Source organism: Mauremys mutica, chromosome 3, assembly GCF_020497125.1.
Source record: "Mauremys mutica isolate MM-2020 ecotype Southern chromosome 3, ASM2049712v1, whole genome shotgun sequence".
Lineage (NCBI taxonomy): Eukaryota > Metazoa > Chordata > Testudines > Geoemydidae > Mauremys > Mauremys mutica.
Genome location: NC_059074.1, coordinates 85,127,533 through 85,155,204, shown reverse-complemented (window position 1 = coordinate 85,155,204; position 27,672 = coordinate 85,127,533). Strand labels below are relative to the sequence as shown.

Here is a 27,672-nt window from a genome sequence, read left to right as displayed (position 1 = left end):
AACTGGAAGGCATAATAAAGAAGCTTTGTTTTAGACAGAGGAATTATTTGGGTGGCCTCTACACATTCTCACTCATGGGTGTGCAGGTGGTGAAACTTTGATACGGGAACATTTCATAGCAGTGCCTGTTGGAGCATGTTTGTGCCCCCTGCTGTCCCTTTCCTCATGGTTCCTGAATATTCTGAGGGCCAGGTTATAAAAGGGATGTGGTGCTCCAGCTGTATAGGGAAGTGAAGTTGTTTACAGTTTCAGGATAACTGTATGTGTATTCCTTCTGTGGCCCATTCCAGAAGTGCTCAGTCAGGTCTCCAGCTGTCACCTATCTCTGGGTGGCGACTATTGTCCCACTCCCCTCTGACCAGGATTAAAGACTGCAGAGTCCCCTGCTACACATTGTGATATCCCCAGCAAGCCAGTCTCCCTAACAGCCAGTTCCTTCCTTCTGCAGCAGCAGGCAGACCAGGAGCCTCTCTAGGCTACTCTGGCCCAGAGTCAACCTCTTTGAAGACTCAATACATTAGATTTCTGAGTTAGTTAGGATTAGTGTTAGATATTTAGTTTATTTTCCTTATAAAATCATTTCCATTATTAGTTTTTATTACTTGCCACACCATGGTGTGGGCTTATGGATCCTATGGTGAATCTGAAGGGGAAGAAGCCAGTATTTAAGTGGTGTACCTCTTGTCCCTGCTTTGGACGAACATGAGAGATGTCTGGGGGAAGGACATATTCTTTCACTGTGTGCAAACTACAGCACTTTCACCACAAGAGCTGGCAAGAAGCTTCAGAACCATCTCCAAGCCTTACTACTTCAGCAGGCAATCACAACCAAACCCTCTGGTTTCTTAAACCCTGGTTTTGTGAGTACTGTGAGTATGGAGAGGCCTGGAACAGTACCTTAGCCCTCGGGGAATAAAAAGTCCAAGATGCTTACAAAGGTACTGTCTTCCACTTCTGGAGTGAAAGCAAAATCTTAGGTACTGAAGGATCCTAAGCCATTGGATCATAAGCCTAGAAATAGCAGAACCCTACAGGTGGCAGTCTGTGTTAGCATAACCAAATCTAATAGGAATGCCCCTTGGAATCCAGTGTCTCCACTTCTGGATAAGAGTGTGGCATGAGATACAGTTCCTGTTAGCAGAGCCGAGCACTGTTCTTGGTCTTTCTTGGTTCCCTCAAGGTCAGTTCCAAAAATACCTTGTGAACTGAGGCCAGAGGTTGGTTAATTTTGGAGAGCTTTTAAAGGTTTGAGGTTCCTCATGCCATCCCTCCCACCCCTAGCATGCCCCAGGATCTGGGCTTCAAGAACTGCATGGTCTTCCTCTGGGACTTCCTAGTCAGTGACAGCTACAACACTTGTTTGTATTGCCTCAGGGAAGCTCATATCTCACCCAGCTGTAACATCTGTCAGACTTTCACTGAACTAGTCAATCCCATGAGTTCAGACTCCGAACGTTCCTGGTGATTGCTTAATGAGACCAGAGTCTGACCCTAGCCCATCAGACTCTCTGCATTGGGCAAATGCAATAGGAAGTACCCTTTCAAGCACAGGTATCTCCAGCTCCAGGACCAGTGCAAGCAAAGTTAAGGACTCTAGAAGAAAATAGGGGAGATGTGAAGAGGGTAAGAGTAAACACTCTCATAAGGACAATGTGAAAAATCCCTTTCTAAGTGCTCTTCTAGGAAAAGGATTTCTTCTACAATTCACTCTGTTGGGTGAGACTCTGCACCGCAGTTCAGGTTTGTCAGAAGTTTAAAGAGAACACGATACTTGTTCCTTGGCATTGTCAGCCAAGAGTGCTCTGGACCACTGTCCACTAAAACAGTGGAATAAGGACCATCCTATTCAGGGACCCCTCTCACAAGAGGCTGCTGAGGTGGTAGTACAGATAGGGACCATACACCTGGGAGTACTCTAGTTACTATACAAGATAAGCAGCCATTCTTTACCATCTCAACTCCCAACATGTGCAAAGAAAAGGTATCAGAGCAAACACTATACAGAAGCTCCTCAGTTCATGTAGCTACAGACCATACCTTTATTGGCCCTCACCTACGTATTTTGCGGATGTTGAACATACTTGTCTTACAGGAACCCATCTCTCCTGGAAGTCAGTGGAAGCCTTATACATTGGATCCTTTGCTCCCGAATCCATCTCTGTCACTGGAGTATAGAGAGCATTCCCCAGTGGTTGTCTCATATGTTGTCAGAGGAAACAATGATGGGCCCCACTGAATACCAGGATGCGGATCTGGAACCTGATAAGTTGCTTCTGCTTTAGGAGTCCTTTCACCATCTTCCCCATAGCCTTGCCCTCAGAATATTCAGGAACGGGGAGGAGCAGGTGCCAAGAAAATTCCAGATGACACTGTTGTGAAATGTTCCACAGTCAGAGTTGCAACACTGGCACGTTCCATTGGTGTTAACATATAGAGTCTGTCTTAAAGAACTCTAGGTACAGGTGAATAAACTCATTTCTATCTGCAGAGAAATATTAGCAACATCATCAAATATATTCAAAGCGAGTAGTTCCAAAAATGCTGCTTTTCACCAGTTGAAATATATAAATAAAGATGTTAATATATTGTGTAAAAATGGATAATGTAAAGATCTTAATTTGGGAGAACAGCAAAATATAACTTGTCTTACAGCTTTATCTGCAAGCTTAAGGATGGAGTTTGAATGACTGCTGGCTGAGCTTCTTACTAAAATCTAGTATTTCTTTAACAATTGATGTAATCAAGAAGATGTAACAAACTAGAACTCGTGGTCTGTTCACTTATTTGTGATATGAACAAAACTGAAGTATAGAATGAGTTATAAGTATAGAAAGGGCTATGAGAGTCTCCTGGTTTCAGAGTGGTAGCTGTGTTAGTCTGTATCAGCAAAAAGAATGAGGAGTACTTGTGGCACCTTAGAGACTAACAAATTTATTTGGGCATAAGCTTTCGTGGGCTAAAACCCACTTCATCAAATGCATGCAGTGGAAAATGCAGAGGGAAGATATACATAAATAGAGAACATGAAAAAATGGGGGTTGCCATACCAACTCTAACAAGACTAATCAATTAAGGTGTGCTATTATCAGCATGAGAAAAAAATTTTTTGTAGTGATAATCAGGATGGCCCATTTCAAATAGTTGACAAGAAGGTGTGACTAACAGTAGGGGAAAAATTAGCATGGCAAAATAGTTTTTAGTTTGTGTAATGACCCATCCACTCCCAGTCTTTATTCAAGCGTAATTTAATGGTGTCCAGTTTGCAAATTAATTCCAGTTCTGCAGTTTCTCGTTGGAGTCTGTTTTTGAAGTTTTTTTTGTTGAAGAATTGCAACTTTAAGGTCTGTAATTGAGTATCCAGGGAAGTTGAAGTATTCTCCGACTGGTTTTTGAATGTTATAATTCTTGACGTCTGATTTGTGTCCATTTATTCTTTTGTGTAGAGACTGTCTGGTTTGGCCAATGTACATGGCAGAGGGGCATTGCTGGCACATGATGGCATTGCTGGCACATGATGGCATATATCACATCACATAGGTAGATGTGCAGGTGAACGAGCCCCTGATGGTGTGGCTGATGTGATTAGGTCCTATGATGGTGTCCCCTGAATAGATATGTGGACAGAGTTGGCAACAGGCTTTGTTGTAAGGATAGGTTCCTGGATTAGTATTTTTAGTGTGTGGCTGCTGGTGAGTATTTGCTTCAGGTTGGGGGGCTGTCTGTAAGCAAGGACTGGTCTCCCAAGATCTGCAAGAGTGAGGGATTGTCCTTCAGGATAGGTTTTAGATCCTTGATGATGCTCTGGAGAGGTTTTAGTTGGGGTCTGAAGGTGATAGCTAGTGGCGTTCTGTTACTTTCTTGTTGGGTCTGTCCTGTAGTAGTTGACTTCTGGGTACTCTTCTGGCTCTCTCAATCTGTTTCTTCACTTCAGCAGGTGAGTATTGTAGTTTTAAGAATGCTTGATAGAAATCATGTAGGTGTTTATCTCTGTCTGAGGGATTGGAGCAAATGCAGTTGTATCTTAGAGCTTGGCTGTAGACAATGGATCGTGTGATGTGGTCTGGATGAAAGCTGGAGGCATGTAGGTAAGTATAGAAGTCAGTAGGTTTCCAGTATAGGATGGTGTTTGTGACCATCGCTTATTAGCACTGTAGTGTTCAGGAAGTGGATCTTGTGTGGACTGGTCCAGGCTGAGGTTCATGGTGGGATGGAAATAATTGAAATCATGGTGGAATTCCCCAAGGCTTCTTTTTCATGGGTCCAGATGATGAAGATGTCATCAGTGTAGCGCAAGTAGAGTAGGGGCATTAGGGGACGAGAGCTGAGGAAGCATTATTATTAAGTCAACCATAAAAGTGTTGGCATATTGTGGGGCCATGCAGGTACCCATAGCAGTGCCATTGACTTGAAGGTATACATTGTCCCCAAATGTAAAATAGTTGCGGGTGACTCCTTCTTGTCAACTGTTTGAAATGGGCCATCCTGATTATCACTACAGAAGTTTTTTTCTCATGCTGATAATAGCACACCTTAATTGATTAGTCTCGTTAGAGTTGGTATGGCAACCCCCATTTTTTCATGTTCTCTATTTATGTATATCTTCCCACTGCATTTTCCACTGCATGCATTTGATGAAGTGGGTTTTAGCCCACGAAAGCTTATGCCCAAATAAATTTGTTAGTCTCTAAGGTGCCACAAGTACTCCTCGTTCTTCCTAGTTTACTATTTTTCACCCCATCTTGCTTCCTACAGAAAGCAGTCTGTGCTAATTTAAATATTTGGCTTAGAGTGAGATTGGATTTTCTAGGCACCTGTGATTTATGCAGTAATTATTATTATCCTTTGCTTATATCTTTAACACACAAGGTATTGGGTATAGAGATTGCTATTACCATCAGTACAAAGATTCAGTTATAGTCAATTGAATCACCTTTGTTACTAATAATGTCCTATATTATAAAAGTATATAAAGAGACAGATTTATGCTGATAGTGAATTCCTTCTCTGAGAAAAAATGAGATTGGCTTTAGCAAGACATATCATTTTAGATTACCAGTGATCGTGAAATTTCTTAATTTCCTATGTCCTTGAAGGTATTTGGGAAAACAGCCATGTGGCCTCTGTTAGCATTTGTCAGGATTGAGTTCATCCTGAAGGAGGAGTATAATAATGTGATCTGTAGAATACTCTATCGCATATAAACATTGGGCAAGGTCCAACCCTTTTGCACCACTGTAGCTATGTAATGTGGCCCTAATGCTGGCTTAAATAGCCATCTGAGGATTCTCCTATCCTGGAGGAATCCCCAGTTGGCTTAGAGCTGGCATACCTAGTGCTAGACACAACCTGTGGAGCAAGGAGTGTGACTGTGGGAAAGGAGCATGACTGTATTTCTGGTGTGCTTCAGCAATCCCCAGCTGCCACAACAGCCCCATGGGGACCATTGCATCTACCTGTAACTTAGAGTAGTCCAGAGGCTATCTTGATTGCATAGTGGGAAATTATCTTGATTCTATTCTTTCTCTTTTGTAACCATTTATACCATGCTCAGCACCATAATGTCTTGAGCACCCTCCAGTAGTGCATTAAGCAATGTGTCTATGCATCTCTGACATGCTTTTTTTCTCTCATCCTTTCTCCAGAGTGAGATGTGCAGTGGAGTGTCTTGTTTTGATAGGGCCTGGGAGTTTTGTTTGTTTTAATTTTTAATATAAATTAAAAATTTCAGGTGTTTATGTAAGAGAAGGCAAGTCAAAGAAATGCACCTTGCATGTGGAATATGAAGTGGTACCTAGCCAAGATGGTCAGGAATGCAACCCCATGCTCTGCATGTCCCTAGCCTCTGACTGCCAGAAGCTGGAAGTGAACGACAGGAGATGGATCACTCAATGTATTCCCTTTGAAGCACCTGGCATTGTCACTGTTGGAAGAGAGGATAGTGGGCTAGCTGGATCATTGGTCTGACCCAGTATGGCTGTTCTTATGAGGTTTGCAGTGATCATTAGTTCCTGAGGGAATTCATTCCACAGTCTCAAGCCACCCCTAGAGGAAGTTCTGTTTCCCTCACAGACATGCTTTACTCTTTTTGTTGAGAGTTCCGCTGTGCCAGAGGAGCACAGTTGTCAACCATGGTATTTGCCACAGAGCTTAAGACAGTCTTCTGGGTGTCCTTGGCCCAGGCCATGGAGTGCTTTGAAAATAAGGATCAAGACCTTGAACTTGATTTGAAATTCTTTGGGAAGCCAGTGTAGAGAGCAGAGGGACTGGTTTGATATGGTTGTGGTAGCCTGTGTTGCTGAGGAGATGTGCTGCAGTGTTCTGAACTAGTGGAAGTTTCCCAAGTCCTGAAGGTTTCATGGTCAGTTATATCACATTGCTGTAATCCAACCAAGAGGTGAAGAAGGCCTGAATAACTGAGGCCCCTGGTCTTTGTCTGCCAGGAGGGGATGGAGTTTCCTAGCAAAGCAGAGATGGTTGAAAACATTATTCACAGATGCTGCTGTGTGAGAGTTTACACCAGTGAGCAATCCTTGAATACTCCTAGATGACTGACTGAACTGACCAATTGTGGTTGCATATCTTCAACAAACAGAGACTGCATAATGGCTGGAAGCTCTTCAAAGTACTTTCCTTAGCCCGACAGCGTCACCTCTGTCTTGCTCAGGTTCAGACCGCGGTTCTTCATCCAAGAGTTAATCTCATCCAGGTACTGGACCAACTTGATGGTAGTGCACAGTACTTGGGTGAAGAGTAGGTAGAACTGAGTACAGCTGTATTTTGTGGCACTTCATTCCTAATTATTCCTGGTAGTTATACAAGGAGATCTCTTTGAAGAATGAATTAGTATAAAATTATTATTATTGTTTAATTATGCAAAAGGTGACTTTGTTCCTGCCCAAAGGTTTTAACCATTTGAACCAAAATATACAAAGATTCACTGTAAAATCCCAGAGGATGGTGCTAGTTTAGAGAGGTTTGTTTGCTTTGTAATTGAGATGTGAGTTAGCATTTGTGTGCCTCACATAAGAAGTGAATCTTCAGGAGGGATTTGAATGAAGAGAGGGGTGGTGCCTTGTACAAATGGATAGAAAGTGTATTCCAAGCTCATGGGATAGCAAGCTAGAAAGCATGGAGATGAGGGTGGGAGAAAGGAACAAAGGCAGTGGGGAGGCCAGATTTCTTGGCCTAGTGAAGAGGTTAAAGGGGGACAAGGAATTAGAACAGAAATATATGTGGGTGTGGAATTATGCAGAATTTGAAGGCAAGAAGGAGAAGCTTATAACATGACAATTGTAATGTGTATGCTCCTTATGAGTCCAAACTTGTATTTTGCCTTTAGCATTGTGAGCAATTACCAAGCAATCTTAATGGGCTAATTATACCAGGAACAGTTGGTATTTCAACTGCAGACCACACATTAGAGACACATTCCTACATCTTGAAATTTCTTTCTGAGGAACATAATTTTAACAGCCCTCAAGAAGTGGAATATATATATATATATATATATATATAAGTAATAGCTCTTGAATTAGATAAGGCACTCATTGAACAGAACTTGTTCATTTGGGAGGAGAAATTGCCTAAATGGTTTTGAAATTGAATTTTATGAAAATGTGATAAATAACATAGGCATAGGTTCTCATTTTCCACAGTATATATATTTTTCCTCTCTTGTCCATATATTGTTCCATTTAATTTTTAATTGCAAATGATCTGGCTTTTAGCTATAATCTTAGGTTAGCTTTAGAGAGTTCTCATCCTTGATGTGAATATTGATTATTCTGTCGTGAGAAGCTTATTTCAAATTTACTATGGACGCGTATAAAAGTTATTCTAAATCTACCTATTACAACCCCAGAAACGTTGCCCAAATCAGATATTGTACAAATCAGACCTCTGCTTTAGTTTTCATTCTCTTCCGTCCTCTCACCTTGATTACTACATTTCCTCATTCGTGGTCTCCATGTCCCAACACTTCAAACTTCATTTTGTCCAAAATAAGAGAACTTGTCTCCATGTACTTATCCAAAAACAAGAAGCTGTTACTCTCAGTGCAAATCTACGCTATCACTTAAGTCAATCTAATTAACATTACTCAGGGTAAGCAACAGCTTAGCAGAAGATAATAGTTTTTGCTGATGACATAGCTCTTCTGTATAACCACTCAACCAACATGCAAGCAAAGATCAAAAGGCTGTCCAACATCGCAAAATATGGAGTTAATATCGGCTCCCAACTCAAGCTTTACATTAGAAGGCAAAGGAGTACGGGAGGTGGGACAACTCACATACTTAGGCAGTAAAATTCAAGCCAATGGCAATATCCAAAAGGAAATAATGTCATGAATTAGCAAGGTGGCAGCTGCATTTACCAGCAAGATTTAGTCATTGAAAAATCTACAATTTAAAGACCAAACTATGAATTTTCAATTCAGATATTTCCACCTTAACATGTGAATGTGAAATCTGGAAATCCACCAAAGGTATAGGCAGACACACCTTTGAAAGCAAATGCCCCAGGAAGTTACCAGGTATCAAATGGAATGTATTTATAACAAAAGCTGAGATTTATCAGAATTCAACATCATCTTATCCTGAGAGTTATCCAGAAAAGATGATGGAAATATCTGGGTCATGTGTTAAGAATGAAGCAAGAGCCTCTGCCTTGGAAGGCATGCCATTGAACTGCTGGTGGAACATGTAAAAGGGGCTGACCAAAAGAATCCCTCCACTGAACAGTGCTTAGAAAGGGAAAATGTGTATGGGACTTCTGAACAAGGATGCAATGAGTGGCCCTGGAGAGACCGGTATAGCGGAGCCTTCTTCATGCTCTAAGTGACGCTTGATGGTGCAGGAACAATTCAGATAGTATTTAACAATAATAGTTTAACTGTTTACTGTAGGTTTTTGGTTATAACGCATTTGTTCTTTTCTGAAATGCACAAAGTAGATTAAATGTTGTTCTCTTTATCTAGTTACAGTACGCAATGGGTTACTTCCCTCTTACTTGACAGTGACTTCCTTCAAAAATATTGTGTGTACACAGTATAGTATATTTTAGGATTGTTTTGGAAAGGAAAAATGAATTCCATCACTGCAGTCACCTGAAAACCAAAATACTGCACAAAGTTATTTGGCAGACACACAACAGGTGTTAGTTTTTCCTGCAAGGTTATTTATATAAAACATTTCAAGGGTGTTTGAGGAATTGGTATTTTGTGAAACCTAAACTGCTGCCAGCTAGAATTGACAAATTACCATGAGTTAAAAGCCATGTAGCAGTCTTGCTTACATTGTGTTCCCTGAATTGGAAGACTAGTTATATCTGTGTCTAGTTACTATATCTCTGTCTAGTCTGCACTCTATATTAGCTGTTAAGATTAAATAGAATATTCCCCAGAATTAATGTCCAAAAATAAACTGGTAAAGGCTCTAGCTGATACAGACTGAGTAGTCTGATTAGAAAGGTGTTTCATTTTTATAAACTAAGTTTTAGTTTCTAAAATTGAAAGGAAACACTAATGCATCTTTAAAAGTTTTGGAGTGCATTTAGTGGTTTTGAAAGTGAGATTAATAGCAATGACTTGAGCCAGACACAGGGGCCAAATCTATATGTACTGAAGCCAGGGGAGTTATTCTACTGCGGGTTAGGAAGGAAGATCTAATGGATAAGGGTCCTGGATTGGAACTTGAGGTGTTGGTTTAATTACTGGCTTAGCCACAAATGTCATTTGTAGTTTACAGCAAGTCACTTAATCTACCTTGTGATTCAGTTCCTCATTTGTAAAGTGAGAATAATATTCATAGCAGTGTTGTGAGGGTAAAGTCCATTAATTGTAGGATACGGATATAGAACAGTGTTGAGGGACATAAGTAGCTACATAGATTAGATTTCTCCTGGGGTGAATTTAGCCCTGCATTTGAGGAGGCTGACCAAGCTTCCCATACAGCCCTCCAAATGCAGTTCATTCCTGACATAAAAATCTGTGGATTTTCAGTCTTAAGCAGAGACTGCCAATCATGTCAATTTATGTCATATTTTGTGGTAGTCAGCTGATACTGGTATATGAGGAGCTGCAGTGAGACTGTCCATTTACCAGTATCAGCTGACCACCATAAAATGCAACACAAATCAACACTGAAAATTTCATATATTCTAACCCAGGATTGGAAAAGCAAGTTCATTATCCCTAGTGCTGTCTACATTAACCGATACCTTCCACTACCCCTTTAGCTTCTTCTTGGACTAATCCCCCCCCCCCAAAGTGTAATGACTGTTGAATCTAAGTTCTTTGATTTATATTTCATGTTATACAGAGATACACTATTACAGGATAATTAGCGTGGCTAACAATATTTTGGATGGTTCAAGAAGGGGAATATTGCATTAGGCAAACAAAGTTTTCCTAATCAATAACCCAGTGATGTGAAGCCATAATATTATGAAAAATTTCTCCCTCAATGAGCAATAAAGACAATGTTCCCTGGGCAATATAGTCTTTCTCCGTTCTGTTCACAAAGGTCCATCAGTTCCACACACTTTCTCCCCAACTCCTTCCCCTTCACTTCACTATTTTCCTTTCAAAAAATGTTACCATTTCATATTCTCCCCCAATCCTAAATCATTACAGTGGCTTCTGACTCATTGGGGCCTCCCTGTTTTTTCTGCCTGGTAGCTGTTCCTCACAGCAGCAGTGATTGTCCTACAGCCTCTGGCTCTGGAGTAGCTGGTTGAGTGGGAGTATTCTCCCTCTGTTGCTGGGCAGACGCTTAGGAAATGGTTCCTTTTAGGTTGGGCAGGTTTTCCCTAGATAGGGTAGAGGAGTGGATTTCCTTAGGCTGCTGGGCAGGAGAGCGGGGATCCAGGCTCCCTCCCAACACCAACTCTTCGGACTATGGCTGCTCAGGCAGGCATCAGCAGCAGTGGTCACAGGTCTCTCAGTTAGAACAGCAGCCATTTAGTCCCATCTTTTCCTCCCCTGAGCCTTGTCATGCACTGCTGTAGCAGCTGGTTAGGGAGTGGTGCTGTGGGGACTATGCAGTGCATTCCCCATGCTTGTCTACAAGGACTGTGTGGGGACATAAGGGAGTTTCCCTTGCAGCTGCTGCCACAGTCTCAGCAATAGTTGAGTGCACTTAAAGAGTTGAAAATGTTAACAAGCAGAACCAGACTTAGCATTTTGCGGAGGGTTACGAACAATTTTTTGGTCACTGCCTCTTTATCCCTCACCTCTCCTGTCTCCTCCACACCACTATGCAGGGCTAGCCTAAGGATTTTATGTAATTCTCTGGGATATGCTCAAACATAATTTACTTATTTAAATACAAAGTATAGTGGGATTGACTCTTTAGGTCTCCTCAGCCTCCTGCTGCAGAAATGGGTCCCAGCTGCAAATTTCTGTTAGTCTCAGAAATCTGTTATCACTTATGTTTTCAAGGCTCCCTTCACAAGGAATTGGGCTAAAAACTTACTTTTAAATAAAAAGATTCTCTTTTAGAAAGCCAAAAGTGTGCATCAATTAACAAAGGGTTCCTGCAAGCCACTCCTCCAGCTCATCAGTGCAGTAATAAAAGTGTCTGTTGAAAAGGTTCAACTACTGGCTGCTGTCCATAGAGTGCTACTAAAGTTTGTTACCAAGTTGTAGTCTAGAGATCAGCACTTGATCGAAGATAATTCTTTGACTTGTGCCAACCTTTACAGCCATCTAAGGGTACAAAACCCTGATGCTGAGATATTTTAGCTTTCATCAATTTGAACTTCAAATGTAATTATTACAGCAGTATCAAATATCTCTCAACGCTGCACTGTGCTCCAGATGACTACCTCATTCTCAAAATATGGATGGGATTGCTTCACAGACTGCCTTTCTGGCATTAGTGCTTTCACAACCTGGCCAATTTAGTTACATATAAGGATACAAGAGTTACTCTCAGTGTGTATATATATAATACAATGAATTAATGTAGGATTAAACCCCTCAGTAACACAAAGACACTAATATATTGTAAAGCAAAGCACTATGCTTAGAAAGAAGATAAAGCCCTGCTCTCGGTGTCTGTCCTGTCTGAGAGGTAAGATATCTCTTAATCCTTCCTTCCCCATGAAGCTGATATGGCAGCTTAGGCATTAAAAGCTTTATCTAGCTCCCACTGAAGTCAATAGAAAAACGCTTGTTGGCTTCACTGTGAATTTAAACAAGCACTCATTTTTCTTATCATGACTGATTCCACCAGGGAAGAAGCCTTTTCTCACCTTGGAGTAACTGAGGAACATACTAGCATTTTAAAACTTGAAACTGGTGGCAGAGAAGTGTAATAATGTATTGAAGCAGCTGCATGGGAATATGTGAGAGAGATTAGAGACCAATTTCCATCTTAATTTCACATGAAGTTAAGCTCATAAGAACAGTATTGTGTATACCACTGCAACATATTGTTCAATTTAATGTTCTGTCTTCAGATTAGAAGAGAAAAATGGTAATTTCCTTTCCTTTTCAGCGGTACTAATATATACATCTTCCTTCCTCAGTTGTCAAGTTTCAGAAAACATGGGTAAAAGCAGTACCCTTCTGTGATGCTTTAGGAGTCAATCCAGACCATCAAGGGGTTGTGTCACCACCTGCCCTCTAGCCCTGGATGCCTTTGTGCTGTGCAGCTTTGACTCAGAGCCCTGTTACCAGCAATGTGCTTTCAGCACAAAATGGAGTCACCCTGACTTCTGCCAGCCTGGTTACTCCTTGCAGGGCAACACCATCAGATCTTCCAGTCCTGAGTTTCCCCAAAACCATCTCCCTGGTAGTGTCCAGTCCCTCTCGCTGGAACATTCCCGAAAGCTTACAAGTTTGCTTCTCCTTTAAAGAGAAAGAACACAACAACTTATTAACGTAACTGGGGTTAACACACCCTTCCTTCCAATCACAACAGTGAGTTGGTTTACAGTAAAACAAGTTTAACTACATAAGGACATAGATTTAGGTGATACCAAGTTAGAAGTAGTAGGGATAGAGATGGTTACAAAGAAAAATGAAAATACACTAGCAAGACTGAAATTCAACCAACGTGAGCCTTCTTGTTGAAAGTTTTTTCAACATAGCCATTCTTCCAACGTGGCTGGCTAGTCTTTAGCCAGGATCACAGAGCCCAGTGTGCTTGGTTTTCTTTGTCTCCTCAGGGCAAGGATAATGTGGGGGGCTCTCTCCCTCTCTTTTTATACTTCAGTAAACCTTTGAAATGTATTATTCTGAAGTGTAGCCTCAGATAATGTTCCTTTCCCTTGCTGGGTGTTGAGGCCATGCTGGCTTCTTCCCACTTGTGATTTTTTTTACAATACAAATGCTCTTCCTGCAATCTCTGATGCAAATGAAGAACCCACTGTCCTGGCTTGGGGTGTCAGACCCTTTCTTTTGTCTTCATAATTATTTTTAGATTTTCTGTACGTATATCACAAAAGAAGATTAATGATCTGTTAGTTACTAGTTTTCTAGTAATAGATTACATGCCCCCTTTTGGATAAATATTATAACTGTGTGTGAGGTGCACTGAGCTGGTCAGTCCAGCTGAGACTCATTGCTATATACCAGAGAGCTCCATGCCATCTGGTTCTGGAGTGCTCTTCGAGTCTCACTTTTTACAGTGTATATTACTTTGTTTGCATTCAATATCTGTCTGTTTCCTGGAGTATGCCTTACAGGCATCTATATACTTATGAGGGATGTGTCCTTTTATTAACAGAAAGTCCCAGGAGAGAAGCTGAGGCAGAGAGAGTAAGCGGCTTGCCCAAGTCCCAAAATGGGAGTCAGTGTCAGAGCCAGGATTAGAAAGTAGGAGTCATGTCCTTCCAGTCCTATGCTTAGGCCACACCCTCCACAGTCACTTTAAAATTGCAAAGCATAACGTGATTTTAAAGGGCCGCTCATGCTTCTTGGAAATCTTCATAAAACATTGTTACAAAACAGTTTTGCCAATGCAGTATTTCTTGCATAATGTTAATTCCTTCATCATTACGGGGAGATAAAGCAATCCCTATATTTGGGCTGCCTAACAGTTTCCATTATAAAAGATTCTTGTTTACTTTTCTGTGAGAAGCTCTCTGACATCCATTATTTGCAGCAGCCCTATGATATTTGGTGAGGAAATCCCATTGTGCTTTTGGTGAGAAATAAACTTTAAAATGGCCATTTCCCTTCTCTCACTTGTGTCTTAGGAAAATTTTGATGGCCTGGCAAAATAGTAACTAATTACATTTTCTGAGGCTGAGCTGATGCTTCTGGCAAAGCAGAAGTCTCAACATCAGCACATGCTGTACTGAGAACACCTGGAAACAGGTGTAGCAGGGGGTAGGACAATACTCCGAACCTACCTGTGGTCCCAGTCACCCATGCCCCCGTCTGGCGGCCCCACGCAGGTTAGAAAAGAGAGAGCCAGACCAGGATCCAACTCCCCACCAAACCCAGCAGCTGGCCCTAGCGACCCAAATTCCCTGCCCCCGGGGCACCAAATGGGGCTGGAGCGCCTCCAATCCTCAGGGAGGGAGAATTGGGAGATAAGGTGAGTAAGATGGGCCAGTCCCCCCTGACTCAGCACATGGTCTCTCTGGGGTAACAACCAGCTCCTACTGCCGGCTAATGTAGCTAGTCCTGTTGCTCAAATGGTAGCAGCCTGTGAGGCAGTGCTGAAGGCTCAGGGTTCAAACATTGGTGCTGCATGATGGGAGTATTGTTATAGTTATACATAAAATATTTTTTTAACTTTTTCCTATTTATTTTTTAAAAGTCTAGGAAATTCCACACAACCAATCTACATTTAAAAGAATATTATTTAGGTTGTAAGACAAGCACTTGAAAGTTGGAAAATGCCTGATTTACAGTTGCCCACGTGACCTTAATGCTTGTGCATTATGATACAGATTATGATCACATATCCTACTTTTCCCCACAGGTTCGCTGGCTCATTCAGTGCACAGAGGGCACACACGAGGTGACAGAATTAAGGTTGTGTAGGCAATCCTAAATCTGGCATTTCCTAACTTTTGATTTTCTGATTTTGCAACTTAGATATTGTTCTTTTCATGTAGTTTTTTGTACATAATTTATTCTTTACATTACATAAAAAAGACTGTTCTTTAGGAGTTCATCTGTTCCTGCTGCTCATTCCCTATGTGAAGTCATAACCCAATGCTTGCCACTGTAATTGAATGTAATGTTGCAAACAAGATTATGACTGGAGATGCCTAATATACAGCAGCTGCTGAACTCAGAAGATCTCAGTATCATCTTATGGAAATATTATGAGGCACAGAGATGGAAGTAGAAGAGTAGACATTTTGACATGTAAAGAGAATTCTTTCTAGACGGAGTGGATGAAATCCTGGCCTTGTTGAAGAAAATGGGAATTTTGCCATTGGCTTCAGTGGGGCCAGGATTTCACCCAATATTTTTCAAGAGGTATGAGTGAGAGTTTAAAACATGACACCAGTACAGGCCTTAAGGGAAGTTTGGAATACAGGCCAGTTTAAAGAAGTGATGATAAAAACAAACAAACAAACAAACAAATAGCAAGTGTATTTAAACATTAGATACAGACTCTTGGTTTTATATCTTTCATCTTCATTTGCATGTCATGGTTTTGTTCTATCTGATTTTAAATTGGCTTGGTCCTATATATGATAACCCTAGAGACCACCCATTCTTGTGATGAAATGTTAGTGTTAAATACGTAGTTACTAGCTATGTACATTCTCCAAATCTCTGAGAAGTGGGTTGTTTGACAGAACACTAACTTGCTCATATTTTCACAGTACAAATTTCAGTTCTTCAGTTCTGTTCCTTTGAGATGCTGTTTGTTAAAGCTTCAATGAATATTTGACAACTTCTAGATAAGTGGTACCAAAAACTCCTGGCCCATAGCCCATCAACATCACTGCCTGCTTCCTGGTGAAAAGCCTTTCATAGGCTAGCTCATGCAAACCTGTCATCAGATCGGCATATGAGGCATCACATTCAAAAGAAAGGTTCAATAACCAATCTTTTCCAAGAGCCACTCTTCCAGTGCTTAGAGAAATAAAATTTAAAGGTCCCACTCAAAGGAATAGTTGAAAAACTGTCCTTAAAAAAAAAAGAAATGGGATTTCTTTTGTAAATTAAGGACAAATATTTCCCCCGTATCAGAAATAACAAAAAGAAGCGAGATTTTTTTCTCCCATCTTTAAATATTTTTATTACATTTTATCCTATCTTTAAGTACTTGAAGAAATTATGTTTAATAACTGTCAGGCTGTGTTTCTGTAATATCATAGTGTGTCCAGATCACTTGGGAGCCCTGAATTAATATACTAAGATTCAGAATCAAACTGTACCATATCAGTAGCTGAATTCAGTACATGCATGCTGCTTGTATGATCACACTGAAACTTAAACAGATTATATCCTTGCCAGTCTACACTGGGTTGTATGTAAAATTTGGAATGATTTTTTGAGTAGTATCTATTTTAGTTATTGTAAAATCTTGATGAATTGTCCTTGGACATTACGGGTATACCTGTTAACATAGAGCCTATCTCTTTTTTCTTTCTTCTCTCACTCTACTCCATGCTGAACGATTTTTTTCTTGCTTCAGCAGCCCCCTTCACTGACACTGCCTTGATCCCTGTCAACCAATAAAAAACGAAACTCGTACCCCAAGCAGAGTTTTGAAAAGGGAGAAGTTCCAGATTCTCCAGGAAGTCCACTAGGGATTTCACTATAGCTGTTGATTTTATGCAGAAAACACTCAGATATTGTGGTAATGGGCTGAAGGATAAAACTCTTAAACAGATTAATAGATTCATAGAGTTTAAGGCCAGAAGGGACCATTAGATTATCCATTCTTACTTCCTGTGTATCACAGGCCATTTCATTTCACACAGTTGCCCCTGTACTGAGTTCATAACTTTGTTTGACTAAAGCATATCTTGAAGTATCCAGCCTTGATCTGAAGACTTCAAGATATAGAGAATACACCACTTCACTTGTAGTTTGTTCCAGTGGGTTATCACCCTCACTGTTAAAAATTTGTGCCTTATTTCTAATTTCAGTGTATCTGGCTTTAAGCTTCTGGCCATTGGTTTTTGTAATGCCTTTCTCTGCTGGATTAAAGAACCCTTTAATACCTGGTAGTTTCTTTCCATGGAGGTACTTCTACCCTTCATTCAAGTCACCTCTTCTTCTTCTTTTAGATAAGTTAGACTGGGCTTTTTAAATCTCTCACTGTAAGGGCTTGTCTACATAAGGAAAAGCCCAGAATCTGCAACTGCTGAATAGCTATTCTGCACTAACTCCCATGTGGACACCCTTTGTTAGTGCAGAATAAGAGCCTCCATGTGGAGAATTAGTGCTGAACAGTTATTGTGCTTTAAATTCAGACCCTAGCTATTTCACACTAATTTTCCTTTGAATTCCCTGTGTATACTTACACTTTAGCTACAGTGCTAATGTGACATGGGTTATGCAGAATGCGTCCTAATTGAGCAGCTGTCCTAAAAAGCCATTATTTCACACATTTCAAAGTTAGGACATTGCCAGTCATAAACACTTTCCAATAATATGGGCATACAGGCACTTATAGGAACAGCATATAGCCAGTGAAAGTGGATATATTTAAAGTCTGTTTTCCAAGTTATAAAACATCATGAGACACTTTTAAAATATGTGGATAATAATTACAATAATGAAGACATTACAGGTGGGAACTGGGAGGCTGTCAGAAAAAAAGAATCTTACATTGCAGAAGGGAACAGGCTACTTAGTCATTTCCTCCAACAACAGTTAGTCCACCCTCAAAGCTATGGAGCAAAGTTAGCAGGAGTGAGACTGGTTGGGCTTGGGGTTGTTTGAGGAGGAGAGAGAGCCTGGACAACTATGAAAAGCAAAGTTCAAAAGGTTGAGGTAACGGCCAAGTAAGCATCTGAACTTTAAATTTGCCACTTCTAAATGAAACCCTTTATAGATAGAATTATTTCTGTTTGCCATATCCTCCATCCCAAAATGTACTATAAGCTATTCTGTTACAGTATTTTATCAATTAAATAAGAACCATTGTCGTGGGTAGATATGTGTTCATCTCTCAATCTTCACCATAGCATAGGAAAAGGAGAGTGGAAGATAGAACCAGGCTGACAGGGAAAGTAATATAATTTGGTTCATGGATCAGGATATTGCCATTCACCAAATGAGGGAACATTATGTGCTTTCTCTGCAGAAACGTATGGAATCAAGTCCAGGCTGCAACGTTTTCAGTTTCTGTAGACCAGAGTTGGAATATAGCAAGAGTTTGTTACTAGAAAATCAAATATGGGTAAAATTAATGTAGTAAAATAAAAAAAACTTGGCTATATTAAGCCAGCATGTCACCTTGTTACACTATTTTGCTGAGCTTCTAAAACCTTATATGCATTGCTACCCTTCTAGTTTGGAGGGAATTGGCTTTTGGTCCTGGGGGCATAGAGGAGCAGAATGAACACTGTCCATGCTTTAGCTTCAGTAGCTCAAGAGCAGTGAAATATCCCTTCTCCTGACCTTTAGGGATAGGGAAAGGGAAGAACCTACTGTGGTAGACTTTTACTGCTTTTTTTATTATTTCAGGGTGTTTTACAACTTATGTATTGTAAATATTATAAATATTAATTAAAACTGTTGTTTTAATGCTGTATTTTATATGAGGTCCCTGAAGCAGTAAAGGCGGAGAAGCAATATATTTTATATTTGAAAGACTTTTTAAAATCTCATTTGAACATTTAGTGCTCAACCCTGCAAACGCTCACTTCCAAGGATAGTGGTTACTGTTGTGGGTCTAGTCTCTTTGGTTTCAACTGGGGTTAAATGGTGTACTAAGGTTATATCTACACTACCACAGCTACAGCTGCTACAGCACCACAGCATAGATGCTCTCTACATCAATGGAAGGGCTTTTCCGTTGATTACAGTTAATCCATCTCTCTGAGAGGTGATAGAATCCTTCCATCAACCTAGCCGTGTTTATGCCAGGGGTTAGGTTGACATAGTAATATAGTTAGGTCAATCTAACTTTTAAGTATTGACCGGGCCTAACTGTTTACAGGATTGGATCCATATGGTAGATAAAGGCAGGAATATCTTTTATTTTTATCAAAAAGATGAGACCCAAACTATACATGATTGATTTAATTCAAATAATCCGGGAGATACACTTGTGTATATAGGGACACTTGTACTGAAAGAGCTTCTATACTATTTCCAGAATTATTCCTTCTCTAGAAATACCACCTATGGTAGATAATTATCACAAATTGCCAATATTATACAAAAGCAGAGTTGAGAAATGTGATAGAAAACATTCCTAATAGCAGGCTGGATTGATTTAAATCAAAGCGATGTAAATCACAGATTTTAATCTTGTTTTGCATTTCTACTTTTTAGTTATTTTTCTAAATAAAGGTTGGGTCTCCTTTGTTGGCAACCATTAAAACATGTTGATTTGCAACTAAATATAGCCTTTACACTAAATTTTGTGGTGTTGGTTGGGTTTTTGTTTTTGTTTTTGTTTTTTTGCTAATAAGATGGATATAATATATATCTATACATATTTATTTAAGCAATTCTGTAGCTTAACTCATGTTTACTTGGATTCTTAATTTTTAAATTTCATATCTTTTTATTATCAGTTTTGTACATGATTTGTCAAGTTCTGTTTGGATAGAAATTAAAATTCAATTAAAAACGGACAAAACTGCATTTTAATTTTAATTTTTAGTTAGCGCTGGATACAGAAGATAAACAGTTTATCAAAATAAGTTTTGCATTGAAAACTAACTTAATTTTTAAACAAAGGAAGTAGTATTCTTAGTTCATTAATTGAACTGATTGTTTCTGGTCATCACGTCCTTCAAGATTTTAGAACTCATAGATTTCATCCTCTCCCACCTGTTTTTTTACATATATTGGAAGAGGAAAACAAACTTTCCTGCTTTTTTTTTTCATCACCCAGCTGGTTTTTTAACTTTGAATGAATTAGTCATTGAGATGAACTAGTAGAATAAACTGAAATAAAAAAATATTCCTTCTGCACCTGCAGAAGTGGCTACTGATTTCAAAAGCTGGTTTAGCGCTTCAGTAAACCATGATGTTCCAGGTGGTTAGCCAGTGATTTCTGCCAGTTCAGTGGTTTGACTTTCTTTGAAAGTTGGCAGCAAACATGTATTGCTTAATTAAAAAAAAAATTAACTTAAATTATTTTAATAGATTATAGTAAGTTTAGACCTTAATGTAGGTTGTCATAATTTCAGATTTACTTATGTTTGTTTTTAAAAAATAAGCCCATATTTAATTTGAATTAGAAAATCCAATTTAAATTTAAAAAATCTGATTTTTAAAAAATAGTTGATTTTTATCGACTCTGCCTAGCAGTAAGGGCAATTAAGCAGTTGCAGTAGTATCTGCCAAGGACATGTTTTAGAGCAGGTTACATAAAGCTAAGGATTAGTGTAGAGAAAATCCTGACGCACTTGGATTGCAATTCATGATTCCTTTTCTAGCTGTATAAATCTGTGATTCTATAAAAAATAAAAGCTACAGATTTTCTATAATTTAATAAGTCTTTTAAGGATATTTTTGATAATACCCTAAAGACAGTTGAAGGAAATCCAACAAGAGGCATAACAGGCTAAGCTCAGGAATTATTAACTGCACATATTAAATGTAATGACTGAAAAGCAACATAGTTAAAGTACTTTCATGTTGCCCAGTAATCCATTTCTTGAGTAAATGAAACATTACCTGAAATGCTGAGTTTGCAGCCTGTGTGTGTTTAAAAAAAAGTTGTTATAGAAAAAATTCCACTTGTTGCTATGGCTTCTTTTGTGAAGTCACGAGGACAGAGAAATGTAATTTCTCTGTTTATCTATATCACAAAGACTCAGGATACTTGAATCCATGCCCACCTGTAAACTGCCTAACTCACAGCTTAGCTCATAAGGGAATAAAGACTTCTAAAGTTTAATGTGCCATATCTGAGGAGGTTTTCCAGGTCATCTTTGCCACCAAAAGGAGATCACTAATTTCATATTTTACTTTTAGTGGAAGAAGTTAAACACCTCATGTAAGACTCAGTGATTAAGTCTTTTCACTTGACCCACATAGAAATTATGTAAATACCAGGCTGCCCATGCTGCAGAAGGAGATAAAATCTTAAGAACAAAAGATGTTGTTTTCATGTGAATACCCCTAATAATAAAATCAAAGCAAGACAACACCTGAGAATGACCTAATTGTGTATAAAAGTAATGGGATGAAATATTGAAAGGGAAAATTTAAGGTGACCATCAGCAAAATGTCTGATGATAAGATGTTGACTTGTGGAATGGTATTTCTCAAAGGAAGTGGAGCAATTTGGGACACTGAAAACTAACTGGAGGAAATAATCCAAAGGGTACTATGAGTAAAAATTAAAAATTATTTTTCTGGTGGTGCCTAATTCAGCTGCCAGTATTTTTTCCCCATCCTCAAATCCATTGCTTGACTATTTTATATTTTTAGGGCGCTTAGCATAATGTAAGTTTGTTGTAGTACAATAAACTCTAGGACTGTTGTTAGTGGACTTAGCTAGATCACATATAATCTATAGATTTATTTAACATAACTGAAATTGCTGTTCTGGTAGATTTTGTTTTGAATAGCATATTAACATGACAGAACACAAAACCTTTTTGTATCAAATTAATGTTACTAGAATTTGCTTTCATTGAGATGATCAGTCTGTTGTACTGTTCATTAATGCACTTGCTATCAAGCTACTGTAGAGTACACTGTTGTAAAATGGTTGCAATGGGCATTACTGAGCATGTATCAGAGTCTTTTGAATTGGTTGAGAAAGCTACAGTGTGTCTTCTTCCTTAGCTAAAATTTGGATCTTGCTCTCTTCATTTTATCTAGTCTGCATTGTTTGCCCAATCACACAAGCTGTTATATTTTTTCCTTATCAGTATATATTTGATTGCCTTGTAGGAATTGCGTGAGAGTATCTGATAGAGCTATTATTTCAATCTATCCTTTTTGGAGCATTATGTTCTGTTTTAGATAATCTTCAGGACATTCAAGTGATTAAGTTGTCAGCAGAGATTGGGAGGGCTTCTGCTGTAACTCTGAATGTATTGTTATACTGTGTTAGATTGCCAGAGTCCAACTTCAGATAGAATTTACAAGACTGTTTGTTTGATTTGGCTTGTAACCTAAAATGTGGTGGTCCAGTTATTCCATTTCCCATGTGTTAATTTATTGCATGTTTTAAATCATTGTAATGAATTTTCATGTGAGTTATTGTGTCTTTACTGTGTAAAATAGAAATCAGGCTGATGGAATATGGTCAATTCACATAAATTATCTTCTCTCTTTCCTAGATATATGGGCAATTGGGTGTATATTTGCTGAGCTATTGACTTCAGAACCTATTTTTCACTGTCGTCAGGAAGACATCAAAACGAGCAATCCTTTTCATCATGATCAGCTAGACCGCATTTTTAGTGTAATGGGATTCCCAGCAGGTAATTTACTTTCATTAAAAGGTCAGGCATAAACCCTTTGAGTTGGATTTTGTTTTAAAGGAAATTACTAGCTCTATAGCTTTATAAAAGCTGGCAGTATGATGGATGTGGAGTCTCTGCCCAAGAACGTGGTGGGACTTGTGGAATAACAATACAGAACAACTAACATAAAATGTCAGACAAATATTACAGTTTATGCACATCATATTATTTAACCTGCACTTTAAACTGTCCGATTGCTTTATCTTTTCTAAGATAAAGACTGGGAAGATATAAGGAAGATGCCAGAATATCCCACACTTCAAAAAGACTTTAGGAGAACAACGTAAGTGATTATACCACAGATGGTGGTTAAAAATTGCTTGTAATAGATACACAGAAATCACCACTAGAGATTAGCTTCAGTTATCTTCTGTCTTGTTTAGACTTTGGAAGAGTATTATTTGGATTTTAAAAGAATGCTAGTGTCCATCTTTTAATGTTGGCAAGAGGTTTTGCTGAGTAAGTCAGATCATCCCCTGCACTGGTAGACAAGGAAGGGAAATGGTACAGGGAGCAGCATAGTCCAGGACAAGGCACAGGTCTGGGATTCAGGAGCTTTGAGAATTATTTCCAGCTCTGCCCTGGAATTTCTGAGTGACCTTTGGCAAATCACTTGATGCCTCTGTGCATCGGTTTCCCTCTTTGTAAAATAATTATAGTTACCCCCAGAGATCTAGAGATTAAAAGCAAGACATAAATTCTATGTCTGATTATTCTTAATGGGAATATTTGAGCTCAGGAAATGCAAAGACTTCACATGGGTCATGCTTCTGTTGGGAAAAGGGACAGGCTTGTTTCTCTGCCAGCTGAAGGGAATAGTTGCAACAGCTTCTCAAATGGCAAATGATGATGCAGTGGCTGCACTGTTGGAGCTACTGTGCCTGTCTGACAAAGTAGCTTCCACTAGGATAGGGCAGCTCTACCCTCCCTACAACATTTGCTATGGCTGTGTGCTACTATCAAGACCTCAGCCATATATCAAAGCTGTACGTTCCATTGTAATAAAGAACAAACCATTTTAAAAATACTAACACTGAAAGCTAGGACAAACATTCACACTTCACAAATATAGTGTATGGCAATGTAGGACATTATATATTCTAACAAATGAAATACAAAATGTGTCCTTTGGGACTAGTATGCATTTTCTTTATTGCTTGGTGCAGTGCCATAATCCTACAGTATATTATTTTTGAAATGTGTTTACAATTTTTCAGATATGCCAATAGTAGCCTCATAAAATACATGGAGAAACACAAAGTCAAGCCTGACAGCAAAGTTTTCCTTTTGGTATGTACATCATTGTGCTCTTAGAGATTATTTTACTTTGAAATATAATTGTGATATTAAAACATTTCCATTTCTGCTTACTGGAGGATGAGAAGTATGAATTTTAAAAATATAAATGATAGCTACAGACATGGCTTTTAATATTTTAACAAATTTGCCATTGTCGGCTTCTGCATATCACCCCAGAACTGGCTGCCTTTCTGATATAGGCAAAGTAATCCCTCTGTATAGTTACATCATATGTCAGTTTGTGAATTATACATGTATCGGTGGGAGAGAGGGGGCGGGGGGATCACTTTTCCTTCTGAAAGATGAATGCTTTCTTTAGTTCTTTGCTATTTAACATACCTATAACATAGAAAAGTCCATCAGAGCCCTAGCTTATAAACCTTGCAAATACTCTCCAGAGCCCATCTCCTGTGTTGGGCCTTTACCTGCGAGGGGCTGAGCAAATTGCCTGCATAATGTTCACATCCGCAAGCAAGAGATACCAGGCATAGAATCTTTGTGTCTCATATGGGAGCAGAGTGCTACCCGTGTACTACTAGTGTAGCTCATTTGCAAAGAGGATAGGCCATGGGTGTGTGCACAATAGTAGCATAAAGATCACCTTTGCACTCTGATCTGGATGCAGCCTTTGCGTGGGACCAGTCCCCATGCACTGAGTTACAGCTTCTCTCAGGCTGCTCTTGCATACATTGTCTACAAAGAGTACCAAAGGGCATGGCAAAAGGAGGTCTTGATCTCACCCACTTTCCTCTATGCCTCTTTCCCTGCTCTGCCAGCAGCAGGGAGTCACATAATAACTTCTATCCCATCTGTGTGCCTGCAGAGAATCACCCTTATATTGAGCTGATCCTTCACGGACGGTTACACTTAATTTAGAGCCACTTTGAGTAGCTCAAGGTGGCACATACAGCACTGAAGAATCTACAGTTAACTTTATTTCTCAGACCAACAAAACTTCATAATCATAATATTTTTGATGTATGTGCATCATAGAACTAGACGTGCTGCTGTGCATGAAATGCCTTATTTTGCTTTTCTGAATGAGCCATTTGTAGTTTACCAGATCGTGATGTAAGTGTGGCATACAAGCCATTAGTTTTAAAAATAATGGTTTCATAAGTTGTTTACTACTTCCAATGTTACACTACACAGCTTCAAAAACTTCTTACCATGGATCCTACGAAGAGAATTACCTCAGAGCAGGCTTTGCAGGATCCCTATTTCCAGGAGGATCCACTGCCTACATCAGAGTATGTGTCTCACTTTGTCTGTGTTCTCACTTTGTCTGTGTTCTGATGCCTTTTTTTTTTGACTAACTATTAATGTGCAATATATGGTGACCATTTAAAAATGAAGAATTCTGCTTGTAACGAGAACATATTTCTCACCACTGTGAGTCCACCTCTGAGCTTTCTAGGGGCACCAGTGGTGTCAATCGACCAGTGATAGGCAGAGCAACAACTTTATACTTGCTGCACTCAGTAAAAGTGGGTAAATGGTGGGGGGAAAGAAGTGATGGTTCTTAGAAAACTATTCTGAAGTATTTATATAAAACTCTTGTAGATATGCCCCTCTTAGACATACATCATTCAGCCAAGCTGTACATAATGTACTTAGTTCTGAAGAATTACTTATAAATCAGCCCCTCTTATCTTAGTGTACAGTCTCCCTTAGGCAGAGACCTTGAATTATGCCAGCGGAAGTGGTGTGACATGGACAGATACATCTGCTGTTATGATAAGAATACCAAAAACACTTTATCATATGACCTCAATCTAGTGTCTTATCATTAATTATAGACTGAGCTGGCAGCAGCATCAGATGTAGTTACGGTTGCTAAACCACTTTCCGTTATAACTTTACCAAACTTTAACCGTCTGGGCTGAAATTTTTGATGCTGGGTAGGGATTGCCTGAGGCTGGTTTTTGTTTTGGTTTTTTATTGAAGTTTCACTTAAAATGGTTTAGCCTCAAGGGTCCCCAACGTGGTGCCCGCGGGTGCCATGGTGCCCACGTATTGGCCGGCGGACGAGCATCCGCCAAAATGCCGCCGATAAGCTGCATCATCCAGAGGCGTCGCTGCTGAAATGCCGCTGATTTTTGGCAGCGACGCCTCTGGATGACGCTACTTCCCGGCGGCATTTTGGCGGCGACGCCTATTGACGTTGCTGCTTGTCATCGGAATTTTGGCAAATGCTCGTCCGCCCCCCACGGTCCTCCGTGCCTCGCCAGACGAAAAAGGTTGGGGACCACTGGTTAACTGTTTCTGAGAATGAGATTAAGGAAAAATATGATGGCTTGTCACGATAGAAGTTTTTTTCAGTGTTCTAGGAAATTACATCAGAAATACTTAATTAAAAGAACATTTTGGTTAGAAAGTCAAGCACTCAAAAGTTAGGAGATGCCAGACTTCAGGTTGCCCATGCAAGTTTAATTCAGCTCCCTTGTGCATATGTGTTATGATACAGACTTTAATTACATGATAACATACTGCTTTTCCACAGGACACCTGCCTCATTCAGTACAGGATGGATCTGCGCAGGGCTGAACCAGTGTTCTGTAGTGAATGAAGCTGTCTGTAGAACCCTTGCCTCATTTGTTGCAGAAGTTGGAAGGTGTGCAGTGAAGGAGATTGCAGGAAGAGAAAGGATCGTTTCATGGTTTAGGCAGTTGAATGATATCCTAGAGAATTGGATTCTGTTCTTGACTCTGCCACGAAGTTCCTATGTGGTGCTGGGCAAGTCACTTAAACAAAACTTTTCATAGTTATCCACTAATTGTTTGCTCTTCATTTTATGGGTTCCCAGCTTGAGATCCTAGGTTCTGCTTTGTGAATGTGCTGAGTACTCACAACTGCATCTAATGTCAATGAGAGGTGTGATTTGAACATATAAACTGCTATCCACATGCCAGTGGATCTCAAGCTGAGCAAATTTAGTGGACACTTGATAATTTTGGACTTAATCTCTCTGTGCCTTAGTTCCCCAGCTATAAAATGTGGATGGTAATGCTTCCCTACCCACAGGGGTGTTATAAATGTAATGAATTAGTGTTTGTGAAGTACTCTTATGCCACAGTGATGAGCAGCATGGAAACGCTCATGAGGAAATGAATAATTCTGTATTCCAGGCAGGAGTTGGATGGTGTGCAGTAAATAAGGCGAAAGGCCACCCACTCTTTGAAGAGGATAAAAAGAAATATGAATATCTACCCATTTGAAGAGTCCTATCCATCCCGTGTACTTAGTGAGGCAGGGGTGCTATGGTAAAAATAGCATGTGATCAAGTAATTAATAACTGTAAGCAGGGGCATGGCCACCTTATTCTTGAATTTCCTAACATTTGAGTGCTTGTCTTTGCAAACTGACTATTCTTTTAACATAGTGTTTTTTGTATACAATTATTTAATTGTGCCAACAGTGTGCTAGTTGCTTTTCAGCCAGAAAGGCAATAAAAACCCTGTCCAGGAAACTTTATTATCTGAATAGAAAATACACAGATGCAGCATGGGATTATTTATTTATTTATTTATGTTGTTGTTGTTATTTTATTTTATTTTATTTTATTTATTATTATGGTAGCACCTAGGAGCTCCAGTCATGGACTAGAACCCCATTGTGCCAGGCACTTTATAAACATATAAAAAAGAGATCCCTGCCCTGAAGAGCTTACAATGCAACAAAAGTCTGTGAGTGATCAAGCAATGACATTTATCATGAGTCTTGTTAGTCCTATGATATTTGTTTGGATTTCAAAAAATATTTACTCTTTTGTTAACAATT

The 27,672-nt window shown here is 39.4% G+C and overlaps 1 protein-coding gene and 2 long non-coding RNA genes across 6 annotated transcripts in view; 1 reads left to right on the top strand and 2 right to left on the bottom strand.

Moving 5' to 3' along the window:
- LOC123365756 overlaps window positions 1-27,672 on the bottom strand; it is a 117,287-nt gene that overhangs the window by 17,873 nt on the left and 71,742 nt on the right. The window lies entirely within an intron of this gene.
- The window catches only part of CDK19 (cyclin dependent kinase 19), a 207,931-nt gene that overhangs the window by 163,915 nt on the left and 16,344 nt on the right, over window positions 1-27,672 (top strand). For all 3 annotated transcript variants that reach the window (XM_045008620.1, XM_045008622.1, XM_045008623.1), the window contains 4 exons: window positions 22,408-22,551; window positions 22,807-22,876; window positions 23,811-23,883; window positions 25,045-25,142. In XM_045008620.1, coding sequence (XP_044864555.1) covers window positions 22,408-22,551; window positions 22,807-22,876; window positions 23,811-23,883; window positions 25,045-25,142 — 385 coding nt within the window. The remainder of the gene's footprint in view (window positions 1-22,407; window positions 22,552-22,806; window positions 22,877-23,810; window positions 23,884-25,044; window positions 25,143-27,672) is intronic.
- Window positions 12,327-21,016, bottom strand: LOC123365754. Its single transcript, XR_006577739.1, has 3 exons — window positions 20,789-21,016; window positions 16,539-16,646; window positions 12,327-12,853 (listed from the first exon to the last, which is right to left on the bottom strand). It is a non-coding gene; the product is annotated as an uncharacterized LOC123365754 (long non-coding RNA).